We start from the raw sequence: 22,565 nt of genomic DNA on the forward strand, positions 1-22,565 counted from the left end.
ATTCATTACAGTTGAAACACCGGTTATCTTCCCGTTCTGAGACTTTAGTTGGCATGGTTTGTTCCGGTCTCCTATCTGGTACATCTGGTTTAATCGTATTCCTCCCATTTCTCATGTCTAAGGCATCTAATACCTTCTCTACTATCTCATCCATAGTAGGATTCCTTGGTTGCTGTTCACGGATGGCTGCAACCTCACACTCTTCCAGTGCTCGACTGTACGTGGTTGAACGCTTCACTTCATTTCTCTGACCCTCCATCCTCAGGAAGGCCTCTGTATTTAAAGCTGCTTCCACGGCATCATCAAGCGTGCGAGGTTGAGCACGGAACAATCCTTCTCTTATTTCTGGTGTTACTACGGCATCCAGAAAATGCCCACGGGCTAGTCGGTCTTGTCCTTTTTCGTCGAACTCGGGGTAGGACAAAGCACACAGCTCCCGTATTGTCTGTCCTAATTCTTGGAGATTCTCCTTTGGTTGCCGACGACGCTGTCTCAACTCTGCTAGGTATACCTCAGCTTTGCCTCCAAGACCAAACCGGTTCTTGAGTCTGTATACCAACTCGTCGTATGTCAAATCCACTCCAGGCTGTTGGGTTAACAACTTCACAGCAGATCCTCTCAAACTTGCAGCAAGAAACTGCACTGCTTCTACTTTGGTCCATCTGTTTACTCCAGCACATGCCTCAAAATGGTGCAAGTAATCCTCGACAGGACTGCGACCGTCAAATCTGTCTGGTACCATATGGGGTCGTCTGCCGATTAATGCATCATTTGCCCTCCCCACATCATGCATAGGTGGAGAGAAAAGCGGTGGTGTAATATGAACTCCAGTTCCTGCACTGAGCCGTCTACTTTGTTCTCGGGGCGTTGAACTAAATCTAACCCGCTGTGCCGCTGGCATCTGTGAATCTGCAGTTGGTCCTGATGCAGTTTGTCCACTCAGAGTTGGGGGAAATGCTTCCTGGCGGCCTGGTTCTGGGTCTGCAACTGGTACCTGACTCATCGAAGCACGTAGTTGCTCCATCATTTGATCTACTTCTGTCATACTCCTTTCTAAGTGCTTCATCATTTCTCCTGGCGTTGGTCGATTCTGCCTATTTCTTCCTTGTGCCATTGTCACTGGATCCCACTTCTGACACCACATGTAACGAAACCGGTTCCTGTCGCGATGTTCTTCCCAGCAGCTTCTCTTGTCAGGATGCCTTCTGCTGGTAGGTTTTCCTGGTCCGGTACCAATTTTACCGTGGATCCGTTTGGCAGAAATATACTGCCCCGTTGACGTTGACACCAGTCTGATATATTGCTCCGCACCACCTCTCGACCACCGTCTTCTACCAACCGTTGTACCGTCGTATACCACAAGCCAACTAGGCCAGTCCGCTTCTGCACCCTTCAGACGTCTATACCAGTCTGCTTGCGCATGCAACTCCAATTGGCCGCACCAGTTTGCTTCATGCACCTTCCAGACGTCTATACCAGTCTGCTTGTGCATGCAACTCCAATTGGCCGCACCAGTTTGCTTCATGCACCTCCAAACAACCAGACCGTCTGACTTCGTACAGTCAGCTTACTCGACCATGCCACTGGCTCTGCTACACAGTAGTCCCTGGTATTGTCTAATACTAGAACGTAAAAGACCCAACAAACACAACCTAGATTCTTACCATGGTCGTCACCTAAAATCAGACTTCAACTTTAGGTTTCCCCATGGAAAGACATGCAAACGATCATCTCAATCATTTCGTTGCACGCAATACTTTATTGGGCAAATATCCAAACATAATCTGATTGCCTTACAATGTAAGTGTGCCCAGTGGGCGACGGCAATTATGTAGACTATGACAGGAAGCTCTCAGACCTTGAGACAATTGATTTATATACACATTTCTTATACATTTATTATTCTGGTTAGGTTTCCAAAAATTACATAAACATTGATATAACTCCACTTTACAATATCAGATTGAAACAAACCATATATCAAATGAAAGCATTAGTTTTATTCTATAAAACTAAACAAAAGAGAACAAGTAATTATTAATGGTAGAAAAGTAATTACACTAAAACTGTCAAAAACATGCACAATCGAACATTCTTAAACTTAACACGTGACTATATAGCGTCGTATATTTTACTTGAATTACGCCATCTACGCCGAAATAACTACTACGAAATGAAACCAATTTCGTGACAGTATTTATGTTATTTCTTGCCAATTCTTGGGGCCGTCAACCTGTCAAGCCGCAATTGGTTTTTAATGATTGTCCCTTTTATTATCCCCTCGCCGACGAGTTTTTTAAACTGAATAAAGACTGAACTGAACTAAACGGAACATACATATAGCAGTCAAAATATTTACTCCCCCCTTATATGCAATCCTAATACTTGTACTATTATACAACATACGAGACAGAAACAAAATATATTCTAAATCTATTGTAGTGTCATTTAGGATGCTTCCATGTTTTTCACCTTTTAACTCATGTCTTTTATAATTTGATATATCTTTTGTAATAGTTTAAAAAGATAAAGTTAAAAAGATTAAATGTTGTGTACCTTAATTTGCATACTCCTTGTTCAATGTCTGTACGCATCATTAATTATTTTGTGTATAATTGTAAAACATACTCAATGCATAATCATTTATTCACTATGTCTCAACGTGTGTATGTACCATACATGTAAACAAAGTACATTTACATTTTGTTGTCCTCATTGTGCTAATCACTCATGAATAAGAACAATATTACCAGGGGTTTTGCAAAGCTATACTGAATCTTTATATTTCTTACAGAATAACACTCTTAGTTTTAAAAAAAGCCTACTAGCAGTACTATGTAGCTAACATGAATGTTTTTGTTGTTATCAGAATGGTGAAGAGAAGCTCAAGATTGAGAGGCCTGGTGGTGGTCTGAGTCCTATCTGGAGTTTACAATGGAATCCATCAAAGTAAGTCATCGTACTGCAATCAATTAGCACTACTGAATACCATTTACCGTAAGCTCTTGCATGTGTGGCTATACCAGGAGATTACTGACTTGGCCCTTTAATTCTCTTCGTATTACCAGATGACTCATTTGGTATATTATTTTCCAATTGTTAAATTTCTGGAATGGGCTCTAAAGATCAAGTCCACGGAATGAAAATGGTTACCTCATGGTAAAATTTTTATTCATGTAAGACTAATTGGGTGTACATTTTTTTGGTAAATATTGTGAATTATATATTTAAAAGTGGATGTATCCAGAAAAGAGGATCTTTATTTTATTTATAATTACTGCATAGTGCATACAATATCAGAATACACATACCTCAATACTTCATTCTAGTATGAACAAACATGAAAATATGAATATGATAAGGTTTTGTTTTCAAGAGGTTAAAGCTAAAGACCAGTTATGGTCATGCAATTGCATAGTGAAAGAAATCGATCAGAAAAGGTTGATCATCTAGCATAGATGTACTGCAAGGTTCTGGAATGATCAAAATTATAAGAAAGTCTTCATAAAGTTAGAAGCACTGTACACAGAAAGATGTATATGGGACTACACACACGTGCGCAACACATGCATTTGTATCTCTCAACAGTATATAGATATGCTAATTTACCAAATATATCAATTAGTAGGCGGTTTCCCGTCAAAATTTTTATCGTCATGTAATATTCAAAACATATTCTTTCACATGATTGGTAATAAGAGCTTCCATTTCATTTTTTGAAATTGGGGCGCTTCCAATACTGGTCTTTACCTTTAACAGAGATGCCAACCAGTACGATTAAATTGTATTTAGTATGATAATAAGAGTGAAATACGATCTTAAAATCTCAAAATACAATTTTTCATTATCATAAAAACAGCGGAATCGCATAGAAACATGTGCAAATAAACCCCTGCAACCCCAACAAAACTTTGCTTTACATTTTCTCATTAAATTCTAATGAAAGAGCAAACATTTCACTTGACCGTACTAACCAGTAGAACATCTTTCTGAAATTTTACTGGCCCGGTGTTGACAGGTCAGTGGTAGTGTCAAGTTTTCATGAAAATCTGATTTTTCTCTCCAAAATCTGATTTTTTAGGATACTCAGTCTGTTTTTTTTTTTTGTGTCAAGAGGTTGGCATCTCTGGGTTAAGGGTGTGATCATTATTTTGTTGAGTGGAAATGATTTGAATGTAGTACTTAGCAAAAGCTGATTGACAGTTGAAAATAAAGGTGTATTGGAGACCTTGTCCCATTGATCTAGTTGTTTTTTGTTACTGATATTTTATACAGATCAGTCTTTTTCTTCGGGTGAGTCTAGATATTTGACATCAATTTTATATGCTTGGTTGTAGAGAACTTTTGGGGTTCGTTTTGGAGTGTTTTGATTCTGTAGCAATGTTAATTAGGTTGAAATATCAGCCTCACACATTTGATTGTTGCAACGATGTGCAGAATTTATGTTGGGCCTGATGATGGACTCTGCGATTTTTTTTTTTTTTTTTTTGAGTTGCTTAAACTAATAATTATACAAAAATGTGTATGTAAGTAGGTATTTATTTGAAGTTGAATTAAGTGGTCATGGAGGAATTGGAGAGAAGTAAATTCAATTTGATGAGAATGTGAGAGTATGATGTGATATTTGCAGTTATATCCTCTTATTGTGTCTATCAATTTATAAAGATTGATTAAAATTGCCTTTAGTGATGTAAGAACCATGTGCCTGCCCTTTCAATATACAAATCAATTTATTGATGGAATTGGTCACAGCTATTTTTCATTTTAAAAAAAGTGCAGTTCAATTGTGAAATGTTTTTACATACCGATGTACTTGAAACTTAGCATTATTTTGTGTTCTTGAGGAACAGTGAAATGCTTTGAATGTTGTCAGTTTCAGGAGCACTTAGGTCACTTTTAGTTAGTCTTAGGAGCCAAATATTCTGACTGCATTATTTGATAGCGAAAAGGACTTGGTCAAAGTGTCCCTATAATTTGTTATTTTGAGGATTGCTTCACGGCATAGTACTCCATGGCCTCTGGATAAATAGACTTGTCAATTTAACTTGTATTAACTTCATTTTCTCTTTCATTATTACCCTTTAAGGGAGGAATCTACCGACAATCTAGCTGTCCTGGATTGGGGCCAAAAGCTGTCTTTCTACAATATCTCTGGATCACAGGTATGGTAGCTTACAGGGACTTATCCCTTTAATTTAAAATGAAAAATATTGCACTGGAATAGATTTGTTTTAGCTAGGAGCTTTACTGGTACATGTACAGTACATGAGTTTCATCAGCACCTTTATGTATGCAACTACCGGTAGATATTGTTGCTCCAGAATTCTCTAGGTAGATTGCATTGGCTTGGATGCATGCATGGCTTCCAATCCTGTAATTGAAATTCTAATCAAAGTTTCGGTATATGTTAATGTTATGTTTCATTTGAAATACAGAACTTTGGAGAAAGAAAAAAAGTACTATTCATACAGTCATGGAGAAAAGAATTGATCCATATACATATATTTTAAGCAGTTTGCTGTTCAATTAAATTAATGCATTAATGCTTGAAAAATAACTTTTTATCAAATATGTTGTTACTTCTGATCAGATCAGCAAGGATCGTAATTTGAACTATGACCCCTGCTGTCTGAGCTACTTCTCTCGAGGAGAGTACTTGATCATCGGAGGGGCAAACAAACAGGTGACCCTTCACACCAAGGATGGGGTGCAGCTTGGGGTCGTTGGGGAGCAGAACTCATGGGTGTGGTGTGCCAAGGTCAGACCAGACCAGAATCATGTGGTAAGTAGGTGTGGTCCAGGAAGGTCACATGATTACCTTAGTCAGAAAGCATGTTTGTAAGAAGTGTCATGTTCACATAGAGGATTTATGCAAGTATAGATCACAGGCGAGCACTAGTATCTTTCAGTTGGATGTTATCTTCATTTGCCACTCTTCACCCAGGTGAATTAGTAAATGGATATTTGGTAGGAAGAAATTCCTTGAATGCTTGGTTGTTTCATCATGTCAGCTCAGCAAGAAGGGGTTGATTAAGGGTATTCAGTGCTTTGTATCTTCAGGGAAGAAGCTCTATGTTGATTAGTCAAATTTGAACTAGTATTATCATTTTAAAATACATGTGCTTTCAACAACAAGACACAATCCATCTTTAGCAATAATTATAGTACATGTGTGTGGGATATAACCATTTGTTTGTTCATGAATGCAACCTGAAGTCATCTCACTCATCTTCCTTCTCCTTCTGCCAACTCTCTCTCTCTCTCTCTCTCTCTCTCTCCAGGCTGTTGGTTGCCAAGATGGAACCATCGCTCACTACCAACTCATCTTCAGCACAGTCCACGGTCTCTACAGGGATCGCTATGCCTTCCGGGAGAACATGACTGACATCATCATTCAGCATCTCCTCACTGACCAGAAGGTCCGCATCAAGTGCCGCGACTTGGTCAAGAAGATTGCCATCTTCAAGAATCGTCTTGCAGTGAGTTGGCTTGCTTGAGTTGCTGTAAATCATTTTGGGGAGGGGTTGACGGAGGTTATATTTAGAATCAAGAATTTTTTAAGGCATACTAAGGTTAGTCCTAGACGGAATAGGTATAGATAATCCTCAGATGCAGTGTAAAGTGTCATTCTCTCCATTCTGTGAAATTACATTTGTTATTTAACCTAATGAACAAAAAGTCATGTCATTGTGAACTCATTTTCATTTCTTAATTATTTCATGATGATTATTGAAATACATGTGCTTATCATTGTTATTGAATAGATCTGCATTATCCTAATTACTAATACTTGTCATTACTATTATTACCATAACCACCATTATCATTAATAAGGTTACTACTTTGAATTTGTCTCAGATATATAGGAATTTCAAGGTAAATAGACAGTAACATATCAGAAATCAGTGATAAATTCCATTTTTGTAGCAGCATCTTGATTACTACTTGTGTTTATGGTCCTCCAGGTGCAGTTATCAGACCGGATTGTAGTCTATGAGCAGTACTCTGATGATGCCTCTGACATGCACTACAGAGTCAAAGAGAAGATCAATAAGAAGTTTGATTGTAACCTTCTCGTTGTTTGTGCTGAACACATTATCCTGTGCCAGGTCAGTATTTTGTCCAACTTCCTGAGAATTTCACATGCTGATGAATTGCACACTTTTATGTTTAATTCTTTAATTTACCTTTTGAGAATATGGTGTGTACTATGATATTTTGTTGTTGCAACACACATGTGACCATCACACAGTGCAGAGCACAATCTTTCAGTAACTTCATGGGCTGAAATATTGGGAATTTAGAAGTAGGTCTTTTTGCAAGTTTTAAACACATAATTCTGCAACTTTTCTGAGTAGTTTCTTGTCTTACATTCTTGTGATGTTTGAGCATTACCATGCATTACAAATGGTTTGTAGATTTTTAATATGGTAACAGGTGTATATACCCTGCAATGGTTTCACAGATCTGTTGGAAAATAACATTTATCCATGCCGTGCAATACTGTAGCAAATATGCTGTAATTTAAGTTTAAACATGCTATTTTTAGTCTACATGTACCAGTATATCCTTGAATATTCTGGGGATAGATTTACCTCGATTAACAGAATTAAGTAAGAATTTTATCTTTATCTTGAATGATTTCCAGGAGCGTCGTTTGACGAGTTTGACCTTCAAAGGTGTGAAGGACAGAGAATGGGTAATGGAGGCTTTGATCAGGTACATTAAAGTGATTGGTGGCGCTGAAGGCAGAGAGGGTCTACTGGTTGGTCTTAAGAACGGCCAGGTAATGTGTATTTTTGTTTAATTTGATAACAACATCAGTGAAGTGAAAAGGATGTGATATATCGTCATTTAAAATTTACAGAGGAAAGCCCATTTCAGTGCTTGTTTTGTTTTTAACAAATTTCTATGTTTGTTCCACATGATCATATCTGCATGTGTCATTGCTGTCACTACTTGACCTCAATATCAAATAGATCGGTTCAAATTCCACTGTGTCATTTGACTGTAAAAAGGCCATGATGTAGTGATTCATTCTCTTGCCTTTTAATCTGTATATTATTTGTTTGAATCCCAGCCAGACAAATGTCTTTGGCAAAGACATTAATCTAAATTTTTCTGTCTCCACCCAGATGTAAATTGGTACCTGATATGCATGAGTGCTACCTATTGCCTGCTTGTTGTATTTCTTTAAGATTTCACTTAAACAGAAGAAAACGATATTTACAGCAGCTAAAAGTTATTGTATCGAGTTGTTGATTAACTAAATAAATTCCAAGAAATCTGATGAAAAGCTTCTAAAAAGGGGCTAACCAAAACTCTGAATTTGCATGAATCTCTCCTCCCAGATTATGTAGCTCTTGAATTGTTTGATTGATTCTGTTCAGATCTTCAAGGTTTTTGTGGACAACCCTTTCCCCATCCTGATCCTGAAGCAGCAGACGTCCGTCAGATGTCTGGACATCAGCTCGTCTCGCAAGAAACTAGCCGTGGTCGATGAACACAACACCTGCATGGTCTATGATATCAATACTAAAGAACTTCTCTTCCAGGTATGGTCAAGTCAAACCATTATATAAAGACTGCTCGTAGAAAACAAGAACAGCGGTCTATACGGGCAATGAATCTGTATGTATAGGTTATTTAAGTACAGGTACAAGTACAAGTGAAAAAAAGTTTTAAGAGAAACATAAAATATTACCTTTATAGACATGTGGTCTTTCTATCCATGTAGTTACAATAACAGGTTTGACTGAAGGGACTAAGATGAAGGTGATGTTTAGGGAAATGTTCATCATTAAGTTTTGAGGGTGTATAACTAAGTAAAATTGTGAAGATTTTAATAAGCCTTACAAGGCTTAACCTCACAGTCATAGAGACAACTGGCCTAATGTAGGGCTCCACATTAAAGTTTTGTAGGTCCAGATTGGAACTATTGGGGTCTGTATGCATCTGTGGCTAGAAGAGTTAGAATTTATGGGCCTATGTGTACCAAGGGCCTCTTAGTGTTGAGCCCTGCCTCATGAAACCTTGTTTTTAATCATCTCAGGAGCCAAACGCCAACAGCGTAGCCTGGAACACCCAGTACGAGGACATGCTATGCTTCTCCGGGAACGGAACCCTAAACATCAAGGCTAGTACCTTCCCTGTCAAGCAACAGAAGCTCCAGGGTTTCGTGGTCGGGTTCACTGGGTCTAAGATCTTCTGTTTGCACATCTATGCCATGACCACTGTAGAGGTACCCCAGTCCTCTGGCATGTATCAGTACCTGGAACGCAAGCAATTCAAGTGAGAAATCCTACATGTACATGCGCTATCCTACCATCAGAGTTTTCTGATACAATAATGCACTAACATGGATTGATATAATGTAAGAAAAAAAAAATCAATGGGAATTGTGGAAGGATTTATATCCTCAGTGGAAGAAAAATTCCTCTCAAGATTTTCACTCGACCCACCATCAGTGTTGCATGGTGGTGATCTCAGTCACAACAAAAATTGTAAATTTGTTGATTACTTGAAAGCCTTGGTGAGAAAAGTTAACTTTGTCACCAAACCAAAATTGGATGCAAGTATTAATTAAAATAAATCAATCAGTGGAAGGTACAAGAAACACTGTTCTTTTGTTTTTTTTACATATGAAATTTGTGACAAAAACCTGAAAGCCCAAAATTTGTATTAAGATTAAAACAATTTTAACAAACATCATCCCTTATTTGTAAAGTGATATCAGACACTCTTTGAATTTTAGTGATTTTTTGATAAATTTTGATTTTTGTTGGTGATATTTCAGAGATGCATACAAAGTGGCGTGCCTAGGAGTGACAGTCAAGGACTGGACTGCCCTCGCCCATGATGCTATACAAGGCCTGGACTTTGATACTGCCAAGAAGGCTTTTACAAGGGTTAGAGACCTACGCTATCTGGAACTTATACACAGCATAGAGGTCAGTTTCTATCTCTCTTTCTCTCTCTCTCACTCTCTCTCTTTATTGCCTGCCACTCACTTTTTTCATTGAAAACCAAGATGAAGCATGATGCGTGTTGATCTTATTTCAGTAGTAAGATTATGATAAGGAATATCTGGAACTATACATAATAGAGAGGTCAGTACCTTTCCACTCTCATGTCCTTTCTTTCCACCCAAATCTTGAAATGGTAAATAAAATGAGCATATAGAGAGCTTCACATTTATTTATCAATCTTATGATTACACAAGAAAGTACCCTTGGGGCATTTGTTGCTCCCAGCTTCTCTTATATCATATTGATCTGCCATTGATTAAGACATAAATGTTTTACATTTTACTACTAAAGGCAGTATATTGCATCATGTATGAACATGCCTTAAGCCCTTAACTGCTATGTTGACTTAGAGGTTGGCCATTCAGTTATAGATAGGAATGAATTCATCAAAGTGTATAAATGGTGGATTATGTATAGAGTTTTTTTGTAGCAAATTTTGTTCTTAATTTTATGAATGGTTTACACTTTAACCTTGATGACAGGAGCGTAAGCGTCGTGGGGAGGTGGACGATCAGCTGTTCTTGGCTGACATCTATGCCTACCAGGGCAAGTTTGGTGAAGCAGCCAAACTGTACAAGAGAGCTGGCCAGGAGCAGAGAGCTATGAACATGTACACGGACCTGCGTATGTTTGACCATGCCAAGGTAATCAACGAGCTTGATCAATTCTTCTACATGTCAATATAACATTATTTGAGCAATGAAATGCATTGGAAACAAAATAGTGGCGAGTTGTGATTTTTTAAAGTTTAGTTTTAATGATATAGTGTTTTATTGCAATATTGTCAGACTCTTTCATTTGCTGCATGAGCTGGGCTGATAGAATGTATTACAAGTACTACACAAGGATATGTGTTTTGGAAGCTGGAAAGTACTATAATTAGGCTTGAAAGTGGCATATATATACTCAATTAGCTGATCATGATACAAGATGGTCTCTTAATTACCAACAATCATGGCTCTGGAGACTCACAAGGCAAGAAGCTCCTGATTACAATTATGAAGAGTCATATAAGCTGGGGCTTGAAAATACTGAACTTGTTCTTTAAAAGTAGAGCATATTTAAAGCAGAGTGTAAATCGGTGTTAAGAAATAAATGCTTTTATCATTTCTTGCCTTGCTTAATTCAGGAATTCATTGGATCTGGTGACCCCCAGGACAAGAAGCTGTTAATCACTAAGCAAGCTGACTGGGCTAAGAACATCAATGAACCTAGAGCTGCTGCTGAGATGTATCTATCAGCTGGAGAACATCTCAAGGCCATAGAGATCATAGGAGACCATGGATGGGCTGACATGTCAGTTCAAATCTCATATATTTCTTTTTCAATTTTCCATTTCCATTTATTTAAATTCCATCCATTAGAATTCAAATCTACATGCATAACACATGATTATTGATATACAAAAGAAACGGTCTGTATTGAAATGAATCATAAAAGCGATATATGATTTTGTGGCATCTTGGTTTGGGAGGACCAATCCAATTTGCAGGAAGAAAGTATGTATATCCGGTATATCCATGTGATTCTCTTTCCCTCAGTCTAAGCAGTCAGTAATCAAGTCTGTAAGTGGTTATTGGAGAGGGTTCTTTTTTGTTTTTTACAAATTTTGTGAATTCCATGTACAAAAATGCATTGTAAGTAAACCTGAGTTATTAATAACAATTTGGGAAAGTGTCTGTGTCCCTGTCATTAGCAAAATATCTTAATGTGTAAATATTGGCAATATATTGACAAGGTAGAGCAGAACCTCTTGAAAATGTGCCCAGTACTTCAAGAAGATGGACCAGTTTCCCTCAACCTTGACAGCCAGTAACCTACTCTCTCTTCACTCTTTTCATTTTGTGACCTGCAATATCTTTGAAACATCTGTCTCAAATTTGCCTCACATTTTTGGTCTTTTCAGGCTCATTGATGTTGCTCGGAAGTTGGACAAGGCAGAAAGGGAGCCCCTTGGGAAGTGCGCCCAGTACTTCAAGAAGATGGAGCAGTTTGCCTACGCTGCTGAGACTTACACCAAGATGGGTGACACTAAGAACCTTGTCATGCTTCATGTAGAGTCTCGTCACTGGGATGCTGCCTTCAGGCTGGTGGACAAACATCCAGAGTTCAAGGTCATTAATACAGTCAAACCTCTATTCAAATTAATCTTCCCTAGAGTTTTTTTTCTCTAAAAACTTTTGTGCAAAAGTATACAAAATATTTTACTTGAGAGAGTCTTATAATCTTTTTTTTTTCACTGTCCCAAGAAGTGAGAGTTTTATAATAATAATAATAATAATAATGAACGGTATTTGTATAACGCATATCACTAACACAAAGAAAGTCCCTATGCGCTTAGAAAAGAAGGAAAAGGGCGGAATAGAGATGAACATTTATGCCTGATACATGAAAATAATATTTATATGTCAATTTGAAGGTATCTTTTGTTTTCCCACTTTCTTCCCATCTCAGGATGATGTCTACGTCCCATATGCTCAATGGCTAGCAGAGAATGACAGATTTGAGGAAGCACAGAGAGGTATGTATAAGGATATTTTAAGACACTGAATACATTCAGATTTCTTTTTAAAACTAGCTTTAATGAATTCCATGGACCTAAGGTAACCATCGGGAAATGAAAAGTAGTCCAGGAAAATGCTAGAGGAGATAGGATCAATTGAGCAGCTCACCCAAGCCAAGTATTACTAGGGGAAGTATAGCCTCTTAATTCCTGGGGCTGAAATAGGGTTTCCCCATACACACAACCCTTCATGATGTAAGCTTTGGTATCATCCCAGTCAGGAGCATGGTCAGCTAGTTAAACCAGCTTAATGGGAGCAAATCATTCCTTATAATTGATTTAATATTAAGCATGATAAACCAACATGCCTCTCATCAAATCTTATTCCTTTCATCTTTAGCATTCCACAAGGCCGGTCGACAAGACGAGGCTGTCAGAGTGTTGGAACAGCTTACCCACAATGCAGTTCTGGAGAGTCGGTTCAACGATGCAGGATACTACTTCTGGATGCTGTCCATGCAGTGCTTGGACATAGCAGGAGGTTAGTAGAGTAGAGTGGCTTAATTAAGTGGACATCATGCTTTCAGGCCTCATCACATACCTGCCAACCCTCCCGCATTTTCCGGGATATTCCGCATTTCTGGAATTTTAGGACCTTAAAATGCGGGAGATTCCGCATTTTGGAAATTTAAGCCAAATTGGGCTTGTATTACCATTTGCCGCGATTTGTGTGAAAGCTCTCGTATAGTATACTGTGTGTGTGTTGATGGCCGCGGAAGCTCATTTGGCTTGTAATGACGGTTTTGCAGCGTATTTGTGCCACTGATAGCGTAGAGATCAGCATTATGTGTGTGTGTGTGTGTGTGTAGCGTCTGGCCTGGCATGTACTTTCCATACACGTACACACACACACACACCCATACAAGCGATGTACAAGAACATGCACGCTTCACGTGCGATAAATTTTGAGCGAACGGGTTAGCTTCGACGTGTGATCGTGAATGGTTACTAAACTTGCAAAAGTTTGTCAGTTTTACTTATAATGTCTTCCAATCCCAAGGAATACGCTTGCTTGATGGATTCATGGAGTAATTACTGTACCGTACTAACTTTTCAATTGTCTAATCCAGTATTTGGAAGAAGTGTGTCGGAACTATGGTATACAGAGTGAACGCACGCTGCAGTGCGGTACCGGAGGTGAGTCGGTGCCAGTGGAGTGGGGCAGCGATGGCGAGGCGTACCGTACATGTACTGTGTATAGTTTGATCGATGCATGTCAAATGTTGCCGTAACTGAGCTGTGTTGGACAATCGCTACACCGAATTGAATTCAGCGTACCTGCCAACCCTTCCGAATAATCCGGAATATTCCATTTTCTGGATTTTTAGGACCCCAAAATCCGGAATATTCTGTTTTTTTTCAAAATTTCGATTTTTTTTTTTTTTTTTTTTTTTTTTTTTTTTTTTTTTTAAATTTTTTTTTTAAATTTTTTTTGTTGTTGTTGTTGTTGGTGTTGCTTAAGCCAAATTAAGCTTGTTTTATCCTTTGACGTGATGTTAGAGTTCACGTATTGCGTGCGTTGAAGGGCTGCATGATTAAATTCGCTTTTTTTGCACAGATTTACCGCGTATTGCCAGTTATACACTGCCGCTGCATGTGCGAACGCCTGTTAAGTGTACAGATTTCTTATTTTCGAAGACATACCGCGCTAAAAATTCTTAATTCTCATTTTCAAATGTTGGCAGGTATGTCATCATAGTCTTGTCCGTCCTATCACGAATCATCCCTTTCCTATAAATGATTGCCAAATTGTACCTTTACTATTACCCTCAAACCCATTATATTGATTCCTTCTGTACATGTAGGTTTATGTGTATAAACAAATATTCTCAAAGAATTTTTCAAGGTTTTTACAGGTATTTCCCTCTATTTATTTAAATACCAGTTGAATAACAGTTTTGATGTATTTCATCAAGAGTATGATTTATCCCTATGTCAAATGCAATTCTATGTAAAGTACATAGAGGCAGTTTTTTATATCATGCACTTTAAAAGAAAGTTTTATCTTACTATTTTTATTCCTCTTGTATTTCCTCTATCCAGCTGACACAGACAAGAGACGAGACATGCTAAGCAAGTTCCAGGAGTTCCAAGCTAAGGCTGAAATGTACTACGTCTATCATTCCATCCAGCGCTACACCGATGAACCGTTCACTTCTCATCTCCCAGATGCTCTGTTTAACATGTCTCGATACCTGTGGCATGCCATTCTCAACGACATACCACATGGCATCAGCAAAGTGTATCCTTGGATTGTTATTGAATGTTGAGTCTATAGCCTGAATTCATGAAGGATGTTAATGGTTACAAGTATACCAGTCACTGAACATGTTTTGATCTTGATGTAAGGGGTTCCAAGTCAATGTACTATATTCAAAATATGAGCTTCAAATATTACTTCTACAAGGATATATTGCAGATTAAGTATACTCTCAGAAAACACTGAATTGACTTGTTGAGTAGACTAGTTGACACATGCGAAGGCATTTTTTTTGTACAGTACTGTGAATCACAAGTGGGAATGAAACAAAGTAGCTGTGCCTAACAAAGGTCATATGCATACTCACTATATGTGTTATGAGAAAGAGAAATGTGCAGCGTATTATATTTATGTCGTAAAAACAAAGTAACACCTGGCTGGAATGCTCCCCAGGGAGGGGAGATTGTGCACACAGTGTGTGTGAGCAAGCACTGAATCCAATGACCGGGGTAATAGTTTATTTGTAAAGCGCTTAGAGACATTGCATTAAGCGCTATATAAAAGCTAAATACTATAAATATTATTATTATTTAAAAAATGGCACGTTAGGTTTAATGTTTGGTTAGTGTAGGAAAATTCATTATGGAGCAAATGTTACTAGGACAATTATGACTGAAGTATGTGCCATAGAATCTGTGCTTTCCTTAACTCCCTGATGCTACAGGAACACCCTGTATGCCCTGGCCAAGCAGAGCCGTAACCTAGGGGCCTTCAAGCTGGCTCGATTTGCCTTTGAGAAGCTGCAGTCTTTGAGGATTCCTCTGAGGTTCCAGGAATCCATTGACCTTGGCAGTATCACCATCAGGTCCAAGCCATTCCATGATGCTGAGGTAATGTCCTAGAGGGATCAGATAGAACGGGGCAGTGTCTCATAAAACCTGTCATAAGCACAAGTTCACTGACACCCCATTGAAACATATCTCTTCGCAGAATAGTTAAAACCCCTTGTCATTCCTTTCAAACTTTGTACCAATGTAAATTTCAATTCAGTATTATGTTTTACTGGTATCTATTTAGTAAAGCGTACTAAGTGATAGTTGTTACCATTATCATTATTATCATTAAATGCATGTAATAAAATGTACACGCTCGAATTGGATGTTTGCAGACTTGTATATGAAATGATGCCCAGGTCTTGTATCTTCAAGTACTAGTAGGTCTGATTGCTCTACATGAAGGTACAGAAGAGAAGGAAAGTACAACTACATAAAAGTGCAGTACCACAGGAAAACATTAGTGTGTATTATTTGAATAGATGTGTGTGTCAACTGTCTGAAGGACTGAATGGATCAGTTTTTCTTCTTCAAATTGGTATCTTTGATGTTTTATGTTTTTCCAATGAATATCTTTCTCTGTGTGTAGGATGTTCTACCGATGTGTTATCGCTGCTCTACCACTAACCCCCTACTCAACAACCAAGGGAATCAATGTATCAACTGCAGTCAGCCATTCGTCCACTCCTTTGCATCCTTTGGTGAGTAGACATTCCTTAAAAATCTGATGCTATCCACTGGAGTATCATGAATGAACATGAATGCTTCCCATGACATACTTGTATGAAAACATCACCTGTTACTAATAATGATGACTGTGGCTGCTGTTTATATATGGAATATGGGTATACTTTGTACTGGCAAATGCATTCTTTCACAGAGAAACATATAAGAAACACCATCACAATCAAATAGTGAATGGCATTTTTTCCCCATTTCAGTGTTTTCATCAGGACAACTTTTATCTCAAGCCAATACACTTCCTATCATTTTTTCCATTTTTTCCAAGGAAAAACCTCATGGGGGTGGTCTGATAACTGAAAAAATGATCTTAAGCAGATTCCCGTGTTTCAGAAATATTTTTTTTATGCCTCCGTTACGAAGTAGCCGGAGGCATTATGTTTTCGGGTTGTCCGTCCGTCCGTACGTACGTCTGTACGTACGTCTGTACGTACGTACGTCCCGTTCTTGTGATCGCGTTATCTGAAGAACCGATCTATGGATTCCTGCCAAACTTTGGTCATGTATGTATCTTGCAGAGCCGATGAACTGATTAGATTTTGGGGTCACGAGGTCAAAGGTCTAAGGTCCCAGGGCTCATTAGGTATGCAAAAACAGCTCGTGATCGCGTTATCTGAAGAACCGATTGATGGATTCCTGCCAAACTTGGTCATTTATGTATCTTGCAGAGCCAATGAACTGATTAGATTTTGGGGTCATGAGGTTAAAGGTCAAAGGTCACAGGGCTCATTATGTATGCATAAACAGCTTGTGATCGCGTTATCTCAAGAACCGATTGATGGATTGCTGCCAAACTTAGGTCATGTATGTTACTTGCAGAGCCGATGAACTGATTAGATTTAGTGGTCATGAGGTCAAAGGTCAAAGGCCACAGCACACATTATGTATGCAATGACAGCTTGTGATCGCGTTATCTCAAGAACCGATTGATGGATTCCTGCCAAAATTAGGTCATGTATGTTACTTGCAGAGCCAATGAACTGAGTAGATTCTTGGTTCATAAGGTCAAAGGTCAAAGATCATGGGCTCATTATGTATGCAAAAATAGCTTGTGAACGCATTCTCATTAGAACTGACAGATGGATTACTATTTAACTCAGGACATCTTGCAGAGCCAATGAACTGAGTAGATTTTAGGGTCATGAGGTCAAAGATCAAAGGGTCATATATGTATATGAGAAATTGCTTGTAATCACGATATTCTGAGAACCTGTCAATGGATTACAATTGAACTTGAATCCGAAAAATTTCTTCTGTTTGGTTTGTAAACTTGCTCTATGACGGAGGCATCATTTTCGACTGCGCGCAGTCGAATTCCATCTACCGTAAATCTCTGTGTATAAGGCGCACTTTTTTGCCGCCGAAAAAATTTGAAAGTCGGGGTGCGTCTTATACACAGGTTTGTTTTTTTTAGTTTTAATTTATGGCGCTATGCCTGGCAATGTCTTCTAGCTCAGTAATCAGTGTGGTGACTCACCACTCTGAAACTACAACAACACTCAAGTTTGTCTGTCATCTTGGTTTGAAAGTAATCTTTCTAATAGATCTCAATATGTAGTTTATAATAAAAATTCCTCAATTTTTTTTCTATAACAAATGGTGTACCACAAGGTTCTATCCTAGGTACTCCATTGTCAGAAATTTAGAGGATGCTATTCATATCATGCATGACTATTGATATTTGGCATAGAACACAGTGCTTCTGCTAGGTGATGTGAGGAGGCTGGTGTGGGACACTTGGTATCATGAAGCCTTAGACTGTTGTTACTATTATTTTTGACAACTTCAACTGCACCTCGATGTAAAATGAAGGTCCTTCCTCGCGTGGGTTTTCGGCAACAAAACAACAACAACAAAACAAAAAACGATTTTTTTTTTTTTTTTTTTTTTTTTTTTTTTTTTTTTTTTTTTTTTCTTTTTCTTTTTCCCCCCCAAAAATAGGGGTGCGCCTTATACACAGGTGCGCCTTATACACGGAGATTTACGGTAGTTTAGATCTGTTCTTTTTCCCCCTTTACTACTTAACAATCATACATTTTTGTGACATAAATCTTTTGCTATTTGTAATTATTGTATTGCAAAAATTCAGTGTGGCATCAGTTGCAATTGAATTATTTCATGGCATGAAACTTTTGCGAACCTTGACTACTCATAAAAATTGGTGAACATTCCATGCGCGAGAAAGTTCTATCCATACACCATAAATCTAGTATTGTTTAATCTTGGTGCAAATTTAATTGCTCGACAATGCAGTAAGTATGAAAATCTGAAACCAAATAGAGTTGCATGTGCACACTCAACTCAATATGCAAGTACCTGTGATAAAGTGAACCTGTCTTGACTCCATGCACATGCAGAGGTGCTCCCTCTGGTAGAGTTCCACCTGGAGGAGGGGATCCCTGATGAGGAGGCAGTCCAGCTGATCCAGGTGGAGCCACTCAGGAAGGGCCGAGGTGGAGCTGATAAATGGAATGAATCTAACACAGGCAACGTCCAGTCCATGAGGCTGGATGAGTATGGAGGCAATGATTCAGATGACGTTCAGGAAGACCCATTCACTGCTCGACTGCTCAGCTTTGAGGTAAGCCCCCCACCCCCCCCCCCCCCCAAAAAAAAAAGAATGTCTGGAATTTTGTTGAACTTTCTAGGGTATTTTGACCCAGTGCTAATAGACTACTATCTAGGTGAGACCCCATCCCCTCCTCCCCAAGAGGAATGTTTGTATTTTTTAGAATTTTAAGAGTATAGTGCTGATATGGTGCTGTTTAGGGATACTATAAGCAAAGTCAAAGAAATAAAAATCATTAATAAATCTAAGTATTTCTGATAATGCACTTCTTAATGTCAGTTACATAATGAGAATAGTTTTGAAATATGTCATAAAAATGTGCAAATTTTGAAATTTGTAGATGCTCTCAAAATTTATTTGAAATACAATATATCAGATCAGGAGTTAATATACTGTATAACCCCAATTTAGGTTGGTTAAAATGTGTTGTCTTTTTTATTGGAAATAAAGGATGCATGACTTTAACTAAAGCTCTTTCTATGATACCTTCATCATTTTCAATTGCAGCAAGGAGGAAACGAGTTTGTTCCGGTGGTGGTCAATCGAGCAGTCTTGAAGACTCTTGACCGGAGTCATGTGGTGGTCAAGAGATGGCCAGCTCCTCTACGCTATCAGTACTTCAAGTCCATCATGCCTGATGTATCGGTCACTGTATGTGCTTCATGTAACCAGGTGAGGAGTAGTGGTGGTTGCAGGATTTGAGTTTTCTTGGATTATAGAAATGAGCCTTGTCTGAATGCATTCTAATACCCTAGTCACAGCAGAAAGACTGACGCCACACAACAAAATGATATTACCCTGAATGACCTGGACTAATCATGTGGTTTGGAAATGGTTCAGCAGTGTGACTCATCATACCATAGGGCACCAACACATCTAATGTACTGTTTACCTGGGGTCTCGTAGGTTTAGGAACACTGATTAATGTTAAACGACTGAGCCTTTGCATGCTGGATTTAGCAAACATGAAACGGGTGGTTCAAGATCAAAACACTTAGAGAAATGGTAGGTTGAAAAAATGATAGGGTCTCTAAACTTGTTGTAAGAAAGATCGCTAACAATGATGACATGATCCTTACCGGAATATGGAAGCTATGTGATTTTTCATTTCATTTCATTCATTTAATTTAATTTGTCAATACCCTTCCTAAGTCATATGATTGGATTCATTCTTATATGTCTTTGTCCCTTCTCACTTTGTATGTCTTATCTATATAACTTGAAAGCTTCCACTTGTACAGTTTCATTAGTTCTCCTATGACTGATAAATCTTTCTAATTTGTTTTTATCTTCTCTTCTTTTCTTGTTTTCCAGCTGTTTCACACTGATGAGTATGAGATCCAAGTCCTTCAGAAGAATCACTGTCCATTCTGCCGCAAGGCTGTACCAGAAGCTACAGAAACCTGAATCTGATCATCATTGATACCGTCCACTTGTATCAGTATCAACAGACACTAGCAGGCTCTAATATTCTACAGCCTTGTTTACACCTAATGCAGAGAAGTAGCATTACTAAACATTTCTGCATCTTGTATAACACACTTAAAGTAGGTCCGCCTCTGGCCCTTTGTTGCACTCTGCTGCCTATTTCATCTCCATCTGCCTTCCATTTATTTTGTATTGGTAAAATTAAAAAGAAAATGTAGGTAGTTTACATGTGTAAACAAGGTCTTATATGTCTGTTCACTGCTCAAGGAAGCTACATTTATTCTACAGCTATCATCATGATGATTTGACCACAACACCGTTTCTATATATATAGTTCCATTGCCTTGAGTTTGTTCTAATTTCTCCAAAGGTCCAAAACTCTTTTTTCAAAGTGCTCTTCTATTTATTTTAATTTTTCTTGTTTATTTAATTTTAATTTTTACTTTTCCTGTCTTAATATATATATATATATATATTTTTTTTTTTTTTTTTTTTGGGGGGGGGGACGTTGATGTCATTTCGTTTACTGACAATCTTCATTTTACAAGAGCAAATGAGGATTGCGATCTACATTTAAAACTCTTTCCCAAAGATATTTTAATTACCTGTTTGAATCACTTCTTGATTCTTTTTACAGTTTTTTGTTCACTATTCACTATTTCAAGAAAGGATCATGTCTAAACTTCTACTTTATGTATGAATGCTGAAATGTATGTATACTGCACAAACCTTATGAACTTAAGTGCGTCTTAAAGGCTTTAGACTGAAGTTCTTCTTCATAAAAATGTTTAAAAAGGCAGGAAAAACCACTATCTGATCTGATGACATCTCAAGATCTATTCAATGTAATATTATTTCATTCATCAATGTGTGTGATTTATGTATAGTAAGAAAGACAATATGTATTCATATGACTGTGTATTTAAAGTCAAAACCAAATACTGCAGCTGGAATCCAAATCGATCTTTGATAATTAATGCAAATAAAGAAAACCTGTAGGAATCTTAAACAGGAATTTTACCCTACTAATCTCATGATCTGTGAAGCATGATGCAGTGTAATGTATTGTTAAAATAGAGGTATATGGAAACAATGTTGATATTGTTTTTCAAATAGTTCTCTTATTTGTTTGAAGGGTTGCGGTTAGGTAACTAATCAGTTTAAAAGAGAAAAAAATAAATCAGAAATCGTCATGACTACAATTACCTTGTATTCTCCTGCAATCATAGTAAGAGAAATTTGAATTTAATAATATATGTTTAAAAAAATTACTACCCGGTACACCTAAACTGTGTGAGTAAAGCGCAAATATGCCAAGCTAAATTTTTCATTTATGTTTAAATACTCTCAAAAATAAGATGGCAAAATGATGAAAATAATTTATGAAATATCTACACCAATGGTTGGTTGGGAATGAGGTCATTGTTGGACTGGTGACTTGTTCACTTATTTGCTACATCACTGCAAGCATAGATATATATATATATATATATATGTCATTTCTCCCCCCCCCCCCCCCCTTTTTTTGTTTGTGCTTTTGAAATAAAGATTCCAATATTTTATGAATGAATCAGAATGGTGGCCCATCCCTATGAAACTGATTTGAATATCAGTTCAGAGATAAAGGTACTCCCACTGGTGTTGCAGATCTGATGTAAATAGTGCATGTACTATGTTAAAGTTATATGGAAACCTTGAATACAAACATTTTTATAGTTCTCACTACTCTGTTGAAAGTACTTCAAAGACCTTAAGATGTACTGTTTGCTAGTAGATACTTTATTGTATGTGACCATTCATCTTGAGACAGTAGAATCAATTATGTGTATATTTTGATCACAGCAAATTTTGTAAAGAAAATTGAGTGTATTCATTTGTAAATATAATTTGTGAATGTTAGAAAATTCCTATTTATGATAAAAGCTGTAAATTAAAAGACTTCTCATACCTGAATGCACCTCTCCACCTGTTCATTATTTATAATGCATTTATATTCATAAGTGACATCAATATCAGTATTATTGACAAGAGAGGGTTTTAGAAGGAGACCTAACCCTTGTTCCAGCGATATTTGCTCTTATTTTGTCAAAAATTAGTGAGGTTTAGTGAGGAGTGTTTGGTCTTGGGATGAAGTTGGGAATTTTCAAAATGTGCATGTTGCGAAGAAGTTAATGAAGCATGAATTAAACAAAAGACAAATTTG

At 37.6% G+C, this 22,565-nt stretch overlaps 1 protein-coding gene across 1 annotated transcript in view; it reads left to right on the forward strand.

The window, feature by feature from the left end:
* LOC594504 (intraflagellar transport protein 122 homolog) overlaps positions 1 to 20,809 on the forward strand; it is a 28,869-nt gene extending 8,060 nt beyond the window's left edge. Inside the window, exons 6-25 of the mRNA XM_030972898.1 lie at positions 2,870 to 2,949; positions 5,087 to 5,162; positions 5,591 to 5,782; positions 6,282 to 6,479; positions 6,966 to 7,109; positions 7,649 to 7,786; positions 8,391 to 8,555; positions 9,053 to 9,291; positions 9,797 to 9,950; positions 10,511 to 10,672; positions 11,158 to 11,324; positions 11,935 to 12,142; positions 12,483 to 12,549; positions 12,932 to 13,072; positions 14,635 to 14,833; positions 15,516 to 15,681; positions 16,214 to 16,325; positions 18,723 to 18,946; positions 19,442 to 19,606; positions 20,249 to 20,809. Of these exons, the coding sequence (XP_030828758.1) occupies positions 2,870 to 2,949; positions 5,087 to 5,162; positions 5,591 to 5,782; positions 6,282 to 6,479; positions 6,966 to 7,109; positions 7,649 to 7,786; positions 8,391 to 8,555; positions 9,053 to 9,291; positions 9,797 to 9,950; positions 10,511 to 10,672; positions 11,158 to 11,324; positions 11,935 to 12,142; positions 12,483 to 12,549; positions 12,932 to 13,072; positions 14,635 to 14,833; positions 15,516 to 15,681; positions 16,214 to 16,325; positions 18,723 to 18,946; positions 19,442 to 19,606; positions 20,249 to 20,341 (3,090 nt within the window). The 3' untranslated portion in view covers positions 20,342 to 20,809. The remainder of the gene's footprint in view (positions 1 to 2,869; positions 2,950 to 5,086; positions 5,163 to 5,590; positions 5,783 to 6,281; positions 6,480 to 6,965; positions 7,110 to 7,648; positions 7,787 to 8,390; positions 8,556 to 9,052; positions 9,292 to 9,796; positions 9,951 to 10,510; positions 10,673 to 11,157; positions 11,325 to 11,934; positions 12,143 to 12,482; positions 12,550 to 12,931; positions 13,073 to 14,634; positions 14,834 to 15,515; positions 15,682 to 16,213; positions 16,326 to 18,722; positions 18,947 to 19,441; positions 19,607 to 20,248) is intronic.
* Positions 20,810 to 22,565: the final 1,756 nt, after the last annotated feature.

Source organism: Strongylocentrotus purpuratus, unplaced genomic scaffold (assembly GCF_000002235.5).
Source record: "Strongylocentrotus purpuratus isolate Spur 01 unplaced genomic scaffold, Spur_5.0 spur5_scaffold_6, whole genome shotgun sequence".
In the NCBI taxonomy this organism is placed as follows: Eukaryota; Metazoa; Echinodermata; class Echinoidea; order Camarodonta; family Strongylocentrotidae; genus Strongylocentrotus; species Strongylocentrotus purpuratus.